Genomic DNA, 14800 nt, shown 5'->3' on the forward strand with positions numbered 1-14800 from the left:
GCTATGACAGGAATGCTTTGTCCAGTCAAATTCTGAACACAAAGAGTGGTGCTCCTAGAAGAGTTGGCCTGTCAACAAAAAATATCCTAAAGTATCCACCTTAGGAATGGATTTAGTACTTTAATAAAACAGGCCTGGGAAAATTCCATTGCATCCTTCTACCATGTGAGGTAAAAGAAAATGAGGTGCTCACTCTGAGAAAGCAAGACCTCATTAGATACCAAACCAGTCAGCAATGTAGCCTTGCATCTCCTAACATCCAAATCCTTGAGATATATATTTCTATTGGAATATAAATCACCTGATAAATGACACACTCTTATAGTTACAAAAAACAAAAAGTGTCTAAATTATGTAAAAACAGACATTATGAATGAATGAGTAGAATTCTTGTAGAATACTATGAATGTTACAGTGTGAAATACTTCCAACAGCTACCCATGGTCATTGAGAGATTTTATATTGAACCTAGTGCAAATTACTATATTTTTAAATCATATTTAGTCTGCAAACAAATCTGTAAAGTAGATACATTTTTTAAAAATAACATAGAGCTTGATGTAGCTCAGTGGCAAAGCACTTGCCTAGAAAGTGCAATGTCCTGGGTTTGATCCTCAGTACCAAAAAAGAAAAGACAAAAAAAAATACAGTTAAAAATAACATAATGGCCAGTGAGAAAAGTTCATCTCGCTCATACTCATCATGTGGACTCTTTCTTCCTAATATAACCCCAGTTTTCATTGGAATATTGGAATTTGTGATGCACTTGTTTCATAATTCAGAACTCCATACTTCTTTGCATTTAGTGTTTTCTGACATACCACTGACCAAAGAAAAAGCCCACCTTATCAGGAAAACTTTCTTGTAAGAAGAGCATTCAACTTCTTGCCCTTCCTCCTTATCACTTTTTGTTCTACTTTAAAATTTCAGATTTGATGGCTTGATTAATAAGCACATTACAGTAGAAGGAAAATGAGGGAATATCAAAATCGAGAGACAAAGGATAAAAGACAAACTACTCCAAAAACAATACTTACAAAACCATTTGGTGTAAAGCAAATAAACAACTCATGAGGGGGAGAGGGAAAAGAGGAGGGGGGTGGGGGGAAATGAGGGAGGAGGCAACAAATTGCACAAGAAACTTACCCATTGCCTTACGTATGAAACTGTAACCCCACTGTAAATCACTGACAATAATTAAGAAATTATTCAGAAAAAACGTTTAAAGGAAGTTAACTAAAGCCACATTCATTTTGGGTAACACTACCAATAAACTCCATTGATAGCAAAAATTTAAAAAAAAGAAAGAAAAGGCAAACAAGTGTTTAGTTGACTTAATGAAATCATCTAACATTAGAAAAAACTACTAGCAAATTTCTTATTTGAGATAAGAAATACAAAATTATAAAACTCTTATATTAAATGCTATTTGGGTACGTAGCTGGTATTAAGAATTTGGGTTTACAGCCAGTTATACTCACTGTTTATTGATAACGAGGTAGAACTAGGATTTTTACTCATCCTTACAGATGAAGAGTGTTTGCTTTCAATCACTGGGTAAGTATGACAGTAAGTACTCTAGACATGCCCAACTGGATGCAAGACATACTTCTGGAATGAAAGGCATCCTCTTCTATATCATGAAAGTACTTGGTTCAGAACTGACAATTTTGACAAGAGGTAACTGGCTAATATCCAGTTCTGAAGGAGATACTAGGAAGAGCTTACAGTGTTTTCATTGACATTTCCTTGGAGGTGATCGCCAAATTAGGATACTGCGATATTTTCATGAAACAAAGAGAAAACTCATGTTTAAATTCATCTTTTGTGCCTTGACTCATTTCTTAAACCACTCAGGACAACATCCTTATTGATACCTTCCTAGCTGCAGTTGCTCTTAATCTCCCTTTTCAGTGATAAATTGTCCCAAAAATCCTGTTTTCCATAACCTTGGTAAAGTGCTAAGTAACTTTCCAGATCTCAGAATTTTCCTCTAACGTATCACTAAACAAAAGTTGGTCAATTGCCTGGCACTGGTGGCTCATCTGTATCCCTAGCTATCCAGGAGGTTGAGATCTAAGGATCATGGCTTGAAGCCAGGACAGAATCTTATCTCCAATTAATCCCCAGAACACCCAAAGTGGTACTGTGGCTCAAAGTGGTAGAGCACTAGCCTTAGCTCAAGTGCTGTGCCCAGGCCCTGAGTTCAAGGCCCACAACTGACAAAAAAAAAAAAAAAATTGGTCCCTCCAAGTCATTTTTCCAAGTATTTCTTGGCTGAGGCACACAAATACTGCTCTACCAATGGTTGTTAGGCACTGAATGTTCTAGCCCTTGTCGTGGTGTCATGACAATGTGGGGCTTTTGGAAGGTAGTGGCCATGATAGCACAGCAGTCACTAGTGGGCTCATGCTATTATAAAGGATATTCATGTTGATCCTTCTTATACTTCACCACTGAGCATACGTTAAAAGAGCCATTTGTAAACCAGAAAGCAGGGCCTCAGCTAGCCTCTTGAACTTGGACTTCACAGCCTCCAGAACTGTGAAAAATAAATATTCTTTAAGCCATCTAGTCTATGCTTGTTTTCGCAGCCCAAGCTTACAATGATAATCAGTCAACTTCGATTTATCATTAGTAATTTCAATCCTAGATCGAGATGAAATCTAGGAGTAATCATGCTCCTCTCCCAGAATACTTCAGAATAAGAAGAGAAAGCTCTTGGATGCAGGTTAGCACTATTCAGAGTTCAGTATTACAAGAGTCACAGGGGAACCCCAAAGACTATGAGTGTTCTTCATGGGACCCCTAAGCTGGTGCTCCCTCATCATTCTACCATTTCTACTAGCCACATTGAGATTATCACAAGAAATCTTATACTTATACCTTCAATGATGTTGGTTATCACGAGCTCAGTACTGAAGTTTTCTTAATTTCTCCAACATCAGTCTGCATATGGCTAGGCCAGACTGTCTTTTCTGATATAATTCTCCATGTTTTCTTACATTTTAAAGCAGTTAAACTTTGATCTCTTCAACTTGGGAATGTCTGTTATCAATAAATCTCTATACTAAACGTCATACTGAAGCCACAGCCTTGCCTTTTGCTTCAAATAAAATCTGTTTCTTTGGGGCATCACTGTATTGTATCTTCCAAGAAGAGGTATGTGTTTAACCACTGTAAATCCTCCAGTAAGCTGGGCACATATTCTCAGTACACAAGAGGCTAAGGCAGGAGGATTGTAATTTGAGTCCAGATGGGACCACAGAGCAGAAGCTCTAAAAATAATTGTAAAACATCCAGCCAACAACTAATTCCTCTACTAATGTGGCAATATGGGCCAAATAATCTCCTTGTTGTACCTTCATACTTCTCAACCTTTCTACAACTATTCCTCAAGCCTAGAATCCAGCTTCAAAACTCATTTCCCTAAAATTTCCTTACCACCATGTCCTTCGGTCATGTTGTGCTATGGTCACCTTATAATCTCTGATGACCTTCATCTCTCTGATGATGTTGCCATCCAGATCACCTAGTCCAGAGGTCACCTTGATCTTGGATGACTTTTTCCTCCCGATACCTTTTCCTCTGATGACCTTATGCTTTCTGATCACTTTATTCTCCCACCAACTCATTTGCAACCATCCATTCCTTGGTCCTATCATAAACTGAAGGCAGACATTTCTGAGAACTGTCACTTGAGTGTGTCTGTACCTAAAATTCAGGTATGGGATTTACTCGTCAACATAAGCAGTTTCACAGAACACTAGCATTCCTTGAGGTCATTTTATGAGCATGGTGACTCTAAGCAAATGTGAGAGGCCCCCCCACTAATGTCTGAGTACTGATATAAACAGACCAATGTTTATGTTAATCAAGTATCTACCAGATCAATGAAGTAAAATCAACTTTTCTACCAGCTTTAGCTATCTTGCCATTCTATCCTTCTTAACTCCTATCTAAAAAGTGCTATCTGGCCAAGCAATCATCTTTTACACTGTACCCAATCTAGAGTGAAACTATGACTTACTAACTACCTAGAAAAATCACCTAGGACAATTGTAAATCTTCTAGAGCTATGCTTTCATTTGGTGCCACAATGTTCCCTCCCCGTTGTGCTTAGTTTACCTTCTTAAAATTAATATCAATAGACTAGCTTCATTCATTTTGAGTTGTGTTCCTGGTAAAATATTGTTGGCACATATAAAGGGAATTCTGTATATATTTCATGGTTTTTACTTTATTGTTGTAAAATAAACCATTTATATTACATAATTCCATTTACAGTCTTTTGTTTATTAGGCTAAGAAAGTGTACTTCTAAAATTAATTTTAAAGTATTTTCTCTCATTCAGAGACAGATTTCTTCAAGTACAAAGAAATGTATATATGACTAACCATCTGAGTAGGACAGATGAGAATGACTCAGTTTTACATAGTGATAGTGAGGTATTGTAGTTTTTTTTAATAGAAGTTGATTGAGAAATAGATTGTAATCTAGTCATAGATTTCAAATGAATTGATTTTAAAGTGGTTTATAAATAAAACTATTTCTCAATAAGTCTTATAAATATCAACCCTTTGTAGTTATTAACATTGAGTGGTTGTTTATGTCTATGAAATCCAAATGGAATTTATATTTTCAACATTTAACTGTCTTGTTTTAAAAAGAATTTTGTAAACTAATGCTTTGTATCTGAATTCTTCAACTGAAAAGAAACAGATGATATTGGAGGTACGTGTGTGTGTACATGCATACAAATACAATATACATTAAGGAACTAATTACAGTGGCTGACAAACATGAATCGTGAAAGTCAGACTGTCCCCCTTACTATCCCAAGTAGAAACTGGTACATTAACTTCAGGCAGAATTTCTTCTACAAGATAATTCAGTTTTTGCTCTTAAGGACTAAAAACTGATTTCAAGATGCTAACTCGCATTATCAAGGACCCTGTCCTCTAAACTTAAGGTCAACTGATTCTACATGTAAATTACTGCCACAAGATAAATTAAACAGCCAGACCTAGGTTACTATTTGGTTAATTGACTGGTTATTCTAGATTATATTCAATATAACTCATTTTTTATAAGGCTACTTAAGAGGAAAGTGTTTTTATTATTTAACTACAGTATTGCTATCATAAACATTTAGTATATAAAATGTAGTTACATTGAAAAGAAGCATGTATCTTTCTTCTAGTGGTAATAAGCCATTATGCAAGAGTTCAGAACAGTACATCAGGTAATGAGTTTTGCTTACATTGACAACTAGGATGGAATTTTAATTATTTATTAGCCAGACTGTATCTTACAATGTGCCAGGAAGTATACTATAACACATTAAAAAATATTAATGACTCCTTGCTAGATGAAAACATCATAAATATATTTTGCAAGCTTTTCTTACATTCAATGGATAATTAAGTATAAGACACAACAAGTGAAATTATTTCAAACTAAAATTTGAACATATATTTCTGAATTATGTTTCTTATAGTTAGCAATATAAATATGATTTTAAAAGTATAAGATGTCTTTACAAATTCAGACTACAGAAAACCACAGATTCTAATTGCATTTTTCCCCAAAGGATCACTCTAATTCCTAAATCTCAGTGATCTCCTTCAATAGTACTACCTCAGTTAATCAGGGCCACTAAGAAAAATTATTTTAATACTATACTTGTAAATCATTTTACAAATATTTTACATGAATTAATGTTCAATTATAAAAAATCTAAAATTGTAATAAAAATAACCTCTGTACATCAGTTTGATAATAAAAATTTGAGAAAATAAAATAAAATAAAAAATAAATAAAAATCCATCATATTATGTGGGTATAGTATAGTAAGCCTATAGAGCAAACCACAATAAATTTGATCATGGAGTTCATATACAATTCAAAGGAAATGAATGACATCGATCACTGCTTCATGGATCTATGACTCAGTTACTATTGTGTTTTTCAAAATAAATATATGAACAAATATATATATATATTTAGTAATAAAATGAATAACGTAACTATATTCAAAATTAATTTTAAAGAAGACCAAATGCAATGAGAAAGTATGTAAGACACTCGTGACATAATTGAGAACCTGCTGTTTAAATTTATTTTTTTGTGTGCTTGGAATAGAGTCCAGAACTGCTAAGCATATTCTTTACTACTAAGCTAGACCAAAACTTGCATCTTAAAAATAAATATAAATATATATTATCCTAAAATCATTGCTTGGTTGTTACTGTGAAAGTCATTCTAGATATCTGATCTGAAGAGAAACTGTCCATTAATTACTTCAACTACAGTGGGGTAAGGAGATACTAGAGAGGGATAGAAAGATATGAAAAGCTTTTTGCAGGCTATTGGTTTTCTAAGCATTGGTTACATGAAGGGCCAATGTAGAAAAACAAAAATAGTTTATTTCTCCAAAAGCAAATTGATTTTTGGAGTATACCAAAGTGTAAATTTTAAGTACTTTCAACATCAGATGAGGTAATGTAAGTAAATAAAGTATATGCAGAACAAGAAAAACCAATTTTGAAACAGAAAGTAAACAGAAGTACATTATTTTTCAATTGGCATTTAACCCAAATCTTTTTAAATACTGTACACATTCAATGGAGTGCTTCTGTGGCCTAAATTTGATCTTGAACACAACTATATATAACCTTTGGTCTAGGCCAAAGATCTTGTTCACCTTCATGTTCAGTAAGAATGTAAGTGCTACCATCAATAAATCACAAAAAAAAGAGGCAAAGACAAGATACAATGTCACCATGTGAATTTCACATATCTCAAGTAAATACATCCATAGCTTATATGAAAGTCAAGAATATTACTTGAAAACATTCACCTCCTCAATACTGCCTACCTTTCAGAATAAACATTTAATTATCAGTGTGGTTTTCCTTAGCTGAATGTGTTCTAAAAAGCTGTACTCTTCTCTATGATTTTAAAGAAAAGTTTCACCACAATAAAAACCAAATCAAGCAAAGAGCAAATGGTAGATAAAGTTCAGAAAAAACAAGACATGCTATAGTAATATTTAAAAGTGAATGTATAAGTGTTTTAAAGAAATTGACTAGATGAACAAATCAAGTTGGACAGTTTAGGGATACAATAATAGCTCACACTCAATCTACCATTGCTCTTAAACTCAGCTGAGAATATTAATCTACCAATGTTAATTTTTCAACAGCACTATCTAGAAGTTAGTTATCACCAAAATCAACCTCAGTGAGTGGGAAAATGTTTCAGATTACATTCTCTAAGAGACATAGGAAATGCGTTAAGAACAAAAACATGCACAATGAAGTATATTCTTTAATTATAATTAAAAGAAAATAGCCACTGGCACCAGTAGCTCATGCCTGTAATCTTAGTTACTCAGAAGGCTTAGGAACTGAAGATCATAGTTTGAAGCCACCTGAGGCAGGAAAGTCCATGAGACTCTTATCTCCAATAGTCAAAAATCCAGAAGTAGGGGTGTGGCTCAAGTAGAGAGGTAGACTCAAGCAAAAAAATTCAATGGCAGAGTCCAGGCTAAGTTCAATTTCCAGGACCCCCTCCAGCCCCCAGTAGTATATAGTATATTTTCAAACACCTACGTATATTTTGTGAGTTCTTATATACAAAAAAAAAATCCCTACATTTTCCTACTTTCCAAAACTAATCACATGGAAAAAGCCTCTGAGTGACAGATCAAAAGAAGAGAATATCTTTTCAGCAGACCAAAACCAATCAGAGCTCCACTAACCATTGCATGTATTATCTAGTGCCATAAGCACAAAACCTGTAGTGCCTAGAAACGGGCCTTGCAGTGCAAGTTTCCCAATAAATTTGAACGAATTAAATAACAAGTATGTGAAGAACCAATTAATACAGTAATATGTCTTCTCTTCCTAGACTTGCTACTTATATTGGAAATGGAGAAGAGCCTACAGAAACAGGACGTAGGTCAGACAGAACTTAGTGATGTTTATATATCTGAGAATAAAAAATAACATAAATTTAAAGTACAGGTATTCTGTGATTCTGGCTATGTTTCTCCATATTTAGAAACAAGTAGAAAATAAATTGCCTACAACTGAATACATGATATGTCTTTATCTCTTAGGAAATTTGCAATATAATATTTACTTCCTGTGTGACCTCCAAAAACTATCCATTCTTTTTCAATTCAGTAGTCCGTGAAACAGCCTTAAGATATAATAAAATAAAGTGCTGACCACTTAACAGAATGTAAACAAGAGCTCAGAAATGATACCCAAGATTATAAAATTAAATGTGGTTAAATATGTTGTATATTTAGATATTCTACATTAAAAGTTTTTAAATATATGAATAGAGCAAATATTTTGAGGATGATGAATTGCAAAGCATATAACTAAACAGAAATTTTATTCATTGCCACCAATTCTGCAATTTATGCAGAAATATTCTGGGGAATTAATGAAATATTGGTTTATTTCTTATTCCATGAAATTAAAGGTATATTACAGATGCAGTTTGTAAAAGAGCTCATGACAAGTTGATTAACCTCACTTTAAAAGAAAGGACAAAATAGAGCATTTTAATTACACTTATCAAATGGAAAAAGTTCATTGGTAAGTTGAAGATTATCAGCAAACTTAGTCTTTAAGTACTTTCTGTCTTTTTACAAAATGGTATGCTTAGTAGGCATAATATGATATCAAGAGGACTGTATACTTTAATAATAATGTATACTTCTCAATATAAGTGGCAGAATTGTTCTTGGATTTAGGCTAAAACATTAATCAATGTCACTGAACTATGAATTGCATTGGTTATTCTACAGTAACTTTTTATTCATGTTGGCAGTGTTGGCAGTTCTATGTCTTATATTAATCTCATGAACTCTTTGGAAGTTTATAAAGTTATTTTTCAATAAATATGAATTTTAGTGAAATCAAAATATTCATTAACTATCTAGCAACTATATTGATTTACTTTCTTGGGACAAATCCAAAATACTTTCTTCCTGAGTAGCTTTAAGTTACACTTTCCCAAAAAATAAAACAAAAAAATCATCTAGGATATTATTCAAATTCTTTAAAACTATTATACATATTGAAATCTAAAATTGTAATATTTTAAAAGACAAATTCAAGTAGATCAAAAATCAAATGTAAAATAAAATAGAAAGAACGTTATATCATTATTTCATGATTCTGAGATTAAAAACATTACCCATGTCAAATACATAGGATTTTATTTGGCAATACTAACTTTAAATTCTAAATTTAAAAATATAATTTAAAAAGTGTGTACTTTTCAAAGTGTGTCATATAACCTTTTTCTGATAGTATTTTGTTTCTTTTTAAAGTTGTTAATTCTAAGAAGTTTAGACTAATATGCTACTAATATGCTCATTTTAAGTGAGCGTGAATTTTAGTTTATACTAAGTCTTCATAGCATTGCAAGTACATTTTTATGATAAACATGTACATCTCTCTTAAAATTAAAATAATTCCTTTAGGAAGATGTCTAGAACTTTTTTCATTGTATTTAAAAAGGCATAAATTTCATCAGTATTATCAAAAAAACTTATCAAAAGGCATCTTGAAAATACAAGTCGGTTTTTGGTAAAGAGATTGTTCAAACATAGTTTGATAATAATATTAAAATCTTCATGGCTTCACACACAGTAACACAAATTTAGATGGTTTATTAAAAAAAAACAACCTGAAAGGACTAGAATAAAATAAGTTCCTAAAATTTCCATCCTTACTGATAACAAATATGATAGTCATTTGAGAGCACATTATTTCTTGTTTCTGACTTTTGCCTATATTTAAGTTTATTATCTTTATTGAGATGGCTGTTTTTGTTACTCACTTAATTAAAAGATTACACTGCTTAACCCAACTTTCCTAGACCTAAGGGATAAAGAAATAATCAGTGTCCCACACACAAAAAACAAGTCAGCAACAAATTCAACCACTGTCAGAAACCAAAAGTAATCATATTTTAACAGATTGAACAACTACCTTTCTATTAACTATACAGTGTTGAGTCCCTACACTGTTAGAGCAACTATGGGCATGAAATCTTATTCAGCAAGTTTGTCTTTTTGTTCTGAGTAAAATTAGAATTTTAAAAATCCGTTCTTCCTATTTTTTTTTAATGAAAGGCTTTCCTCCACAAAGCTTATCTTTCCACCTAATTGAGTTCCCTAAGAACAGAATCATATGAAAAGCTCCTTGAGATATGTCTACTACTTTTGTAATAATCCAGAAATCCATACAAAACTTTCTTTTGTTCAGCAACCACAACAACCAGAATGATAAAGAAAACAAAAATTAGACATGCTTCTGAGTTTTAAGTGACCTAGAAGAAGGGAGCCAATGGTTGTAAGGAAAAATATAGAGACAGGAGGTGCATCCCATCCATGTCGAAATTCATTTAAAACTTCAGATAAGATTTTCTTAGCCTTTGGAAATCACACAACAGTTTGCTTTTTCAGGTAAAATGTATTTTTAAGATATATAACAAAATTAGATTAAGAAAGTTGTGTGTGTTTACTTTTGGACTTAAACTTGTACTCCAGTCAGGTTAAGAAAACACTGGAGACAGAGAGACAGAGAGAGAGAGAGACAGAGACAGAGACACAGACACAGAGAGAGAGGGAGGGAGGGAAGGAGGGAGGGAGAGAGGGAGAGAGGGAGAGGAAGAGAGGGAGAGAGAAAGAGAGAGAGAGAGAGAGAGAGAGAGAGAGGAGAGAGAGGAGAGCTGGCTAATGACCTAGACTTTAGTGGATCCTAATTTGGATTTCCAGCACCTTCCCTTTGGCTCTACTCTCTGCAGTACTTAGTCTAATGAGATATCAGCCTCCTGATCTTCTCCCTTCTGAGAGTTAGTCCTGGCAGGGAGTTTTTCTAGATAAAGGAATTTGCAGCGAAAGTAGGAGCTTTCACTTAGCACTATCTCTATGCTCTGCCCATCTTTTCCCACCAATCAGAAGTGCTTTCCCTGGTAGGATGGTGCATGCTGAAGCTCTGGGATCCAGTGAGAACCTTCCACCACTGTATTACTCTAACACGTTTCCCAGTGGCATGAAGTGGGACATGAGGACTGCCCTTCACACTTAACCCCCAAACTACGTGGAGTGACAAGCTGAAAGTCGACAGGTTGGATGCTGTTGGGATCATTCTGCGAAGCTGAATACTCCCAAGTTCTCACTGAAGAAGTTTGCTGCCAAACAGTCCTTTCAGGAAAGAGCCAACACAATCACTCTGTCTGAGACCTGCCCACCACACTGAGCCACATCCTCCTTCCCAGGAACCAGGCACATGGCTCCCTGCCCCTGTCAGAGACACCCACATCCTGATTCACCTTCAGATGAACGAGGTGAAAAGTGATTAGGGTCACTTAGGTTTAGCGTCCCCCTCCCCTTTTCTAGAGGTCCTATCAATACTGTCTGTGTCAAGTCAGCGGCTGCGGTATTAATCATCAGTCTCATGGAGTGGGGTGGCGAGAGTCCCAAGTTTTTGTGGACGTGTCAGTTAAAGCCAGGAATCCCAGCATGCCTAAAATCCATTCATTTCAAACCTCATCTACCTCCAATTCTCCTCACCCCACGCCCATCAAATAATGAGTGAATACATTATAAACTACAGTGAATCGCAACACATCCCAAATCTTTCAGTAACCTCAACCCAGCAAATGTCCTCTCTTAGATTCTTAAATGAGACACACACACACACACACACACACAGAGAGAGAGAGAGAGAGAGAGAGAGAGAGAGGAGAGAGAGAGAGAGAGAGAGAGAGAGAGAAAGAAAGAGAATGATTACCAGAGTTTTGTTCCCATTCTTGCTGAGAGGACCCCGGAAAACTCCCTTGATGTTGCGAAAGTGTCCGTTGCTGAGATGCGTGGAGCTGATGACAATGTAGTAACACTCCATGGGGCAGCCGCCGCCTCCTCCACTGCAGCCGCAGCTTCCCCGCGTCCCGTTCCCGCCTGCCCACAGCCGCAGCTCAGAGCCCGGGGAGGGTGGGTCGCCCGGAGCCCCAGCAGGCCAGGAGGGCAGCGCCTGGAGCCGGCTTGCCGGGGGGGGGGGGGGGGGGGGGGGGAGGGGGCTGGGGTGGAAACGGGTTCAGTGCGTCCCTGCGCCCTGCGCGCCCAGGCTTCGCGGCCGCCACATGCTCCCCGCGCTCGGCTCAGTCTGAGTGCTGCTGCGGCTCCCCGGCTTGGGACGCCGAGCCCTTCGGCCCCCCTCCCCGGGAAGATCAGAGGACCGGGCCCAGGGAGACTCAGTCAGTGGAGGCGAGGTAGCCGAGAGGAAGCGGGCAGTGGGAACCATCTGCACGGCGGTGGCAGCAGCGGCAGCAGCAGCAACAGCAGCAGCATCGCGGCGGCCGCGGCATCCCCCGCGCAAGGCGCCCGCACTCGGAGCTGCTCCCGCTGGCAGGCATGAGTGTTATTATAGTGAGCGGCGTTGCCGGTCCATTGCACGGAGCCAATGGCAGGGAGCCACTGGGCTGATACTGAGAGCTGTCAGAAGAGTACATCTGTCACCCGCTGCCTCCCCCCGCCCTCCCTGGCCGCCAGGACCCGCGGCCGCGCCAGCCCGGGCGGGCGTGAGAGGGAGCGCCCCGCGCCGCCCCGCGCCGCACCGCCCCGCACCGCGCGGTAGCCGCCCAGGCCCAGGAAGCCGACGGCCACCGAGGCGCGGGAGACTCTTCCAAGGTGGGGGTGGAGGGGGAGAGGAAGAGACGCTGATTTCTGGTCTGCGGGTTGGGGTGGAGGGGTGGGGGCGAGTGAGGGGAGGGGGGGAGCAATAAATTAATAATTCAGTACCAAAGACATCCACTTCCAACTGCAGGCAGCGAAGGCGGGTGCCAGCCTTGGTGGCTTCTCCCTCGAGATAATCGCTACTCCTTTGGGCTTGGCTACTTTGATCTCTCTCTCTCTCTCTCTCTCTCTCTCTCTCTCTCTCTCTCTCTCTCTCTCTCTCTCTCTCTCTCTCTCTCTTTCTCTCTGTGTGTGTGTATGTGTGTGTGTCTTCCCAAATGATTTGGGGAACATGGACACTGATCACTGATATTCTGTTCAGATTCTTTTTAAAGACCATGAAAGATATCATTCTCATCCCCAACCCCAGCCCCATTTTCGGATAGCTTAAACGCCTGGTGATGATCATTTGGGGACGGGTGGTGACCGTGGAGCAGACTAGGACAGAAGGAAGAAACTAGGACTCCTTGATTGATGTGTTCTCGGTCCTGCCTTTCCACCCTCCACCCACCTCCCCTGGGAACACCGGCTCTACCACATTTGCCAAAGCAGAGAGGAAAAGACATGCTTTGAGGCAAAAGAAACCCCTGCCAGGATCTCCCTTTGCAATCTTCTCTGGTTCCCAGCTCACTAACGAGCGGTAGCGAACAAAAGCTTGATCCCTACGAGAGACCTGAATGGAAATTTTCCTGCGAACAAAACGAATGGGGTTATCTCCGGAAAGTAGGGAATGCGGTCTGCTGTATTCCTTGGAGACATTTCTATCTGGCTGAGTTTTAAGGGTCAAGGCGGCCCCCAGCCGCCTGGCTGTCTCCTCCCACCCTACCTCCCACTCAGTTAAATCCTCTCTTTGTGTAAGTTTAGCTCCTCTGAGGTGGTTGAAGAAGAGTCCTATCAGGTATAAACGCACGCAGACCTGCTATAACCATAGGACTCATTAGTCGGCACTTAAAAAGATCGATAACAGGCCAGGAGAGGCTGGGAGATGGTGCCTTCATTGGGTTTACTGAAGGCTTTATTTCCTTTTTGCCTTGAAAGGTTTAATTGGTTAATGCAGATTCCAGACATTCTGATGCCTGGATGTCAAAGGCAACTGTGATATAGTTGTAAGTGGTGCTTACCTCGTGTGTTTAGTGGTAACAGCTTCCACACAGTCGATTTTTTGTATTCTATAGGAGGGTTGTCACAGAAACCCTGCACATCCTAATGTGATCTTTCCATAAATTTGACAGCTTGATTTCACTTTGTGAAAAAGGGGGTGGGGTAGGTAAAATGGGGAAGTCTTGGTAGGAGTCCCAGTAGGTAAGTAAGTAAAATGTAAGTTATTGGTGATAGAATAGAATATTGTGTTCATCTAAAGAGGAATTCTTCATGTAGCATGCTTCCATTATTTTTAAGTTGATGTGGATTGATTAAAGCTCATTATGAAGTGAAGTGTCAGATATTTAGAGTCTTTGGCTACATTTCTCAGACATCCACTTGGGGGAGTCTGGAAGTATTGGGAGGAAAAGAAGTTAACATTTCTGAAACTTCTTGGCTCTTATGAAGAGAACAACCTAAAATTTGTTAGTATTCTGTATGAATGCAATCATATCAGAAAAAAACAATTTCTCCACCAAATACCTTTGGAAGTTGAATCCATTCCTGGTTCCAGTTGTTACAGAAATGTTCTTACAAACAGTACAAGAAATGTATCCAAGGCCTAATGTATGAAACTGTAACCTCTCTGTACATCACTTTGACAATAAATAAGAAAAAAAAAAACAGATGAAAACTGTCCATAAACTCACCAAAAGAAAGAAAGAAATGTTCTTATGTATATGTTGAAAATACAAGCATTCTCTCCAGATAGGACTTTGGGAAGAACTTTATGATCATCATTGTGGTTTTCAGAGGTTTAAAGACTTACAACTGGTGGTGTGGGGGGGGAGGGGGCCCTGAGGGGGCCCTGAGATTAAAAAGGAAAACAACCACAATTACTAATACTGAGCCTTTCCAAGGAAACTGCTAAAGAAACTGAAGGTTCAGAAAACT

General features: G+C 37.9%; 1 protein-coding gene across 1 annotated transcript in view; it reads right to left on the reverse strand.

The window, feature by feature from the left end:
- Znf804a (zinc finger protein 804A) overlaps window positions 1-11936 on the reverse strand; it is a 225857-nt gene extending 213921 nt beyond the window's left edge. The window contains exon 1 of the mRNA XM_048344213.1: window positions 11826-11936. Within this exon, the coding sequence (XP_048200170.1) occupies window positions 11826-11936 (111 nt within the window). The remainder of the gene's footprint in view (window positions 1-11825) is intronic.
- Window positions 11937-14800: the final 2864 nt, after the last annotated feature.

The sequence above is a fragment of the Perognathus longimembris genome, chromosome 4 (assembly GCF_023159225.1).
Source record: "Perognathus longimembris pacificus isolate PPM17 chromosome 4, ASM2315922v1, whole genome shotgun sequence".
Taxonomy (NCBI): Eukaryota; Metazoa; Chordata; class Mammalia; order Rodentia; family Heteromyidae; genus Perognathus; species Perognathus longimembris.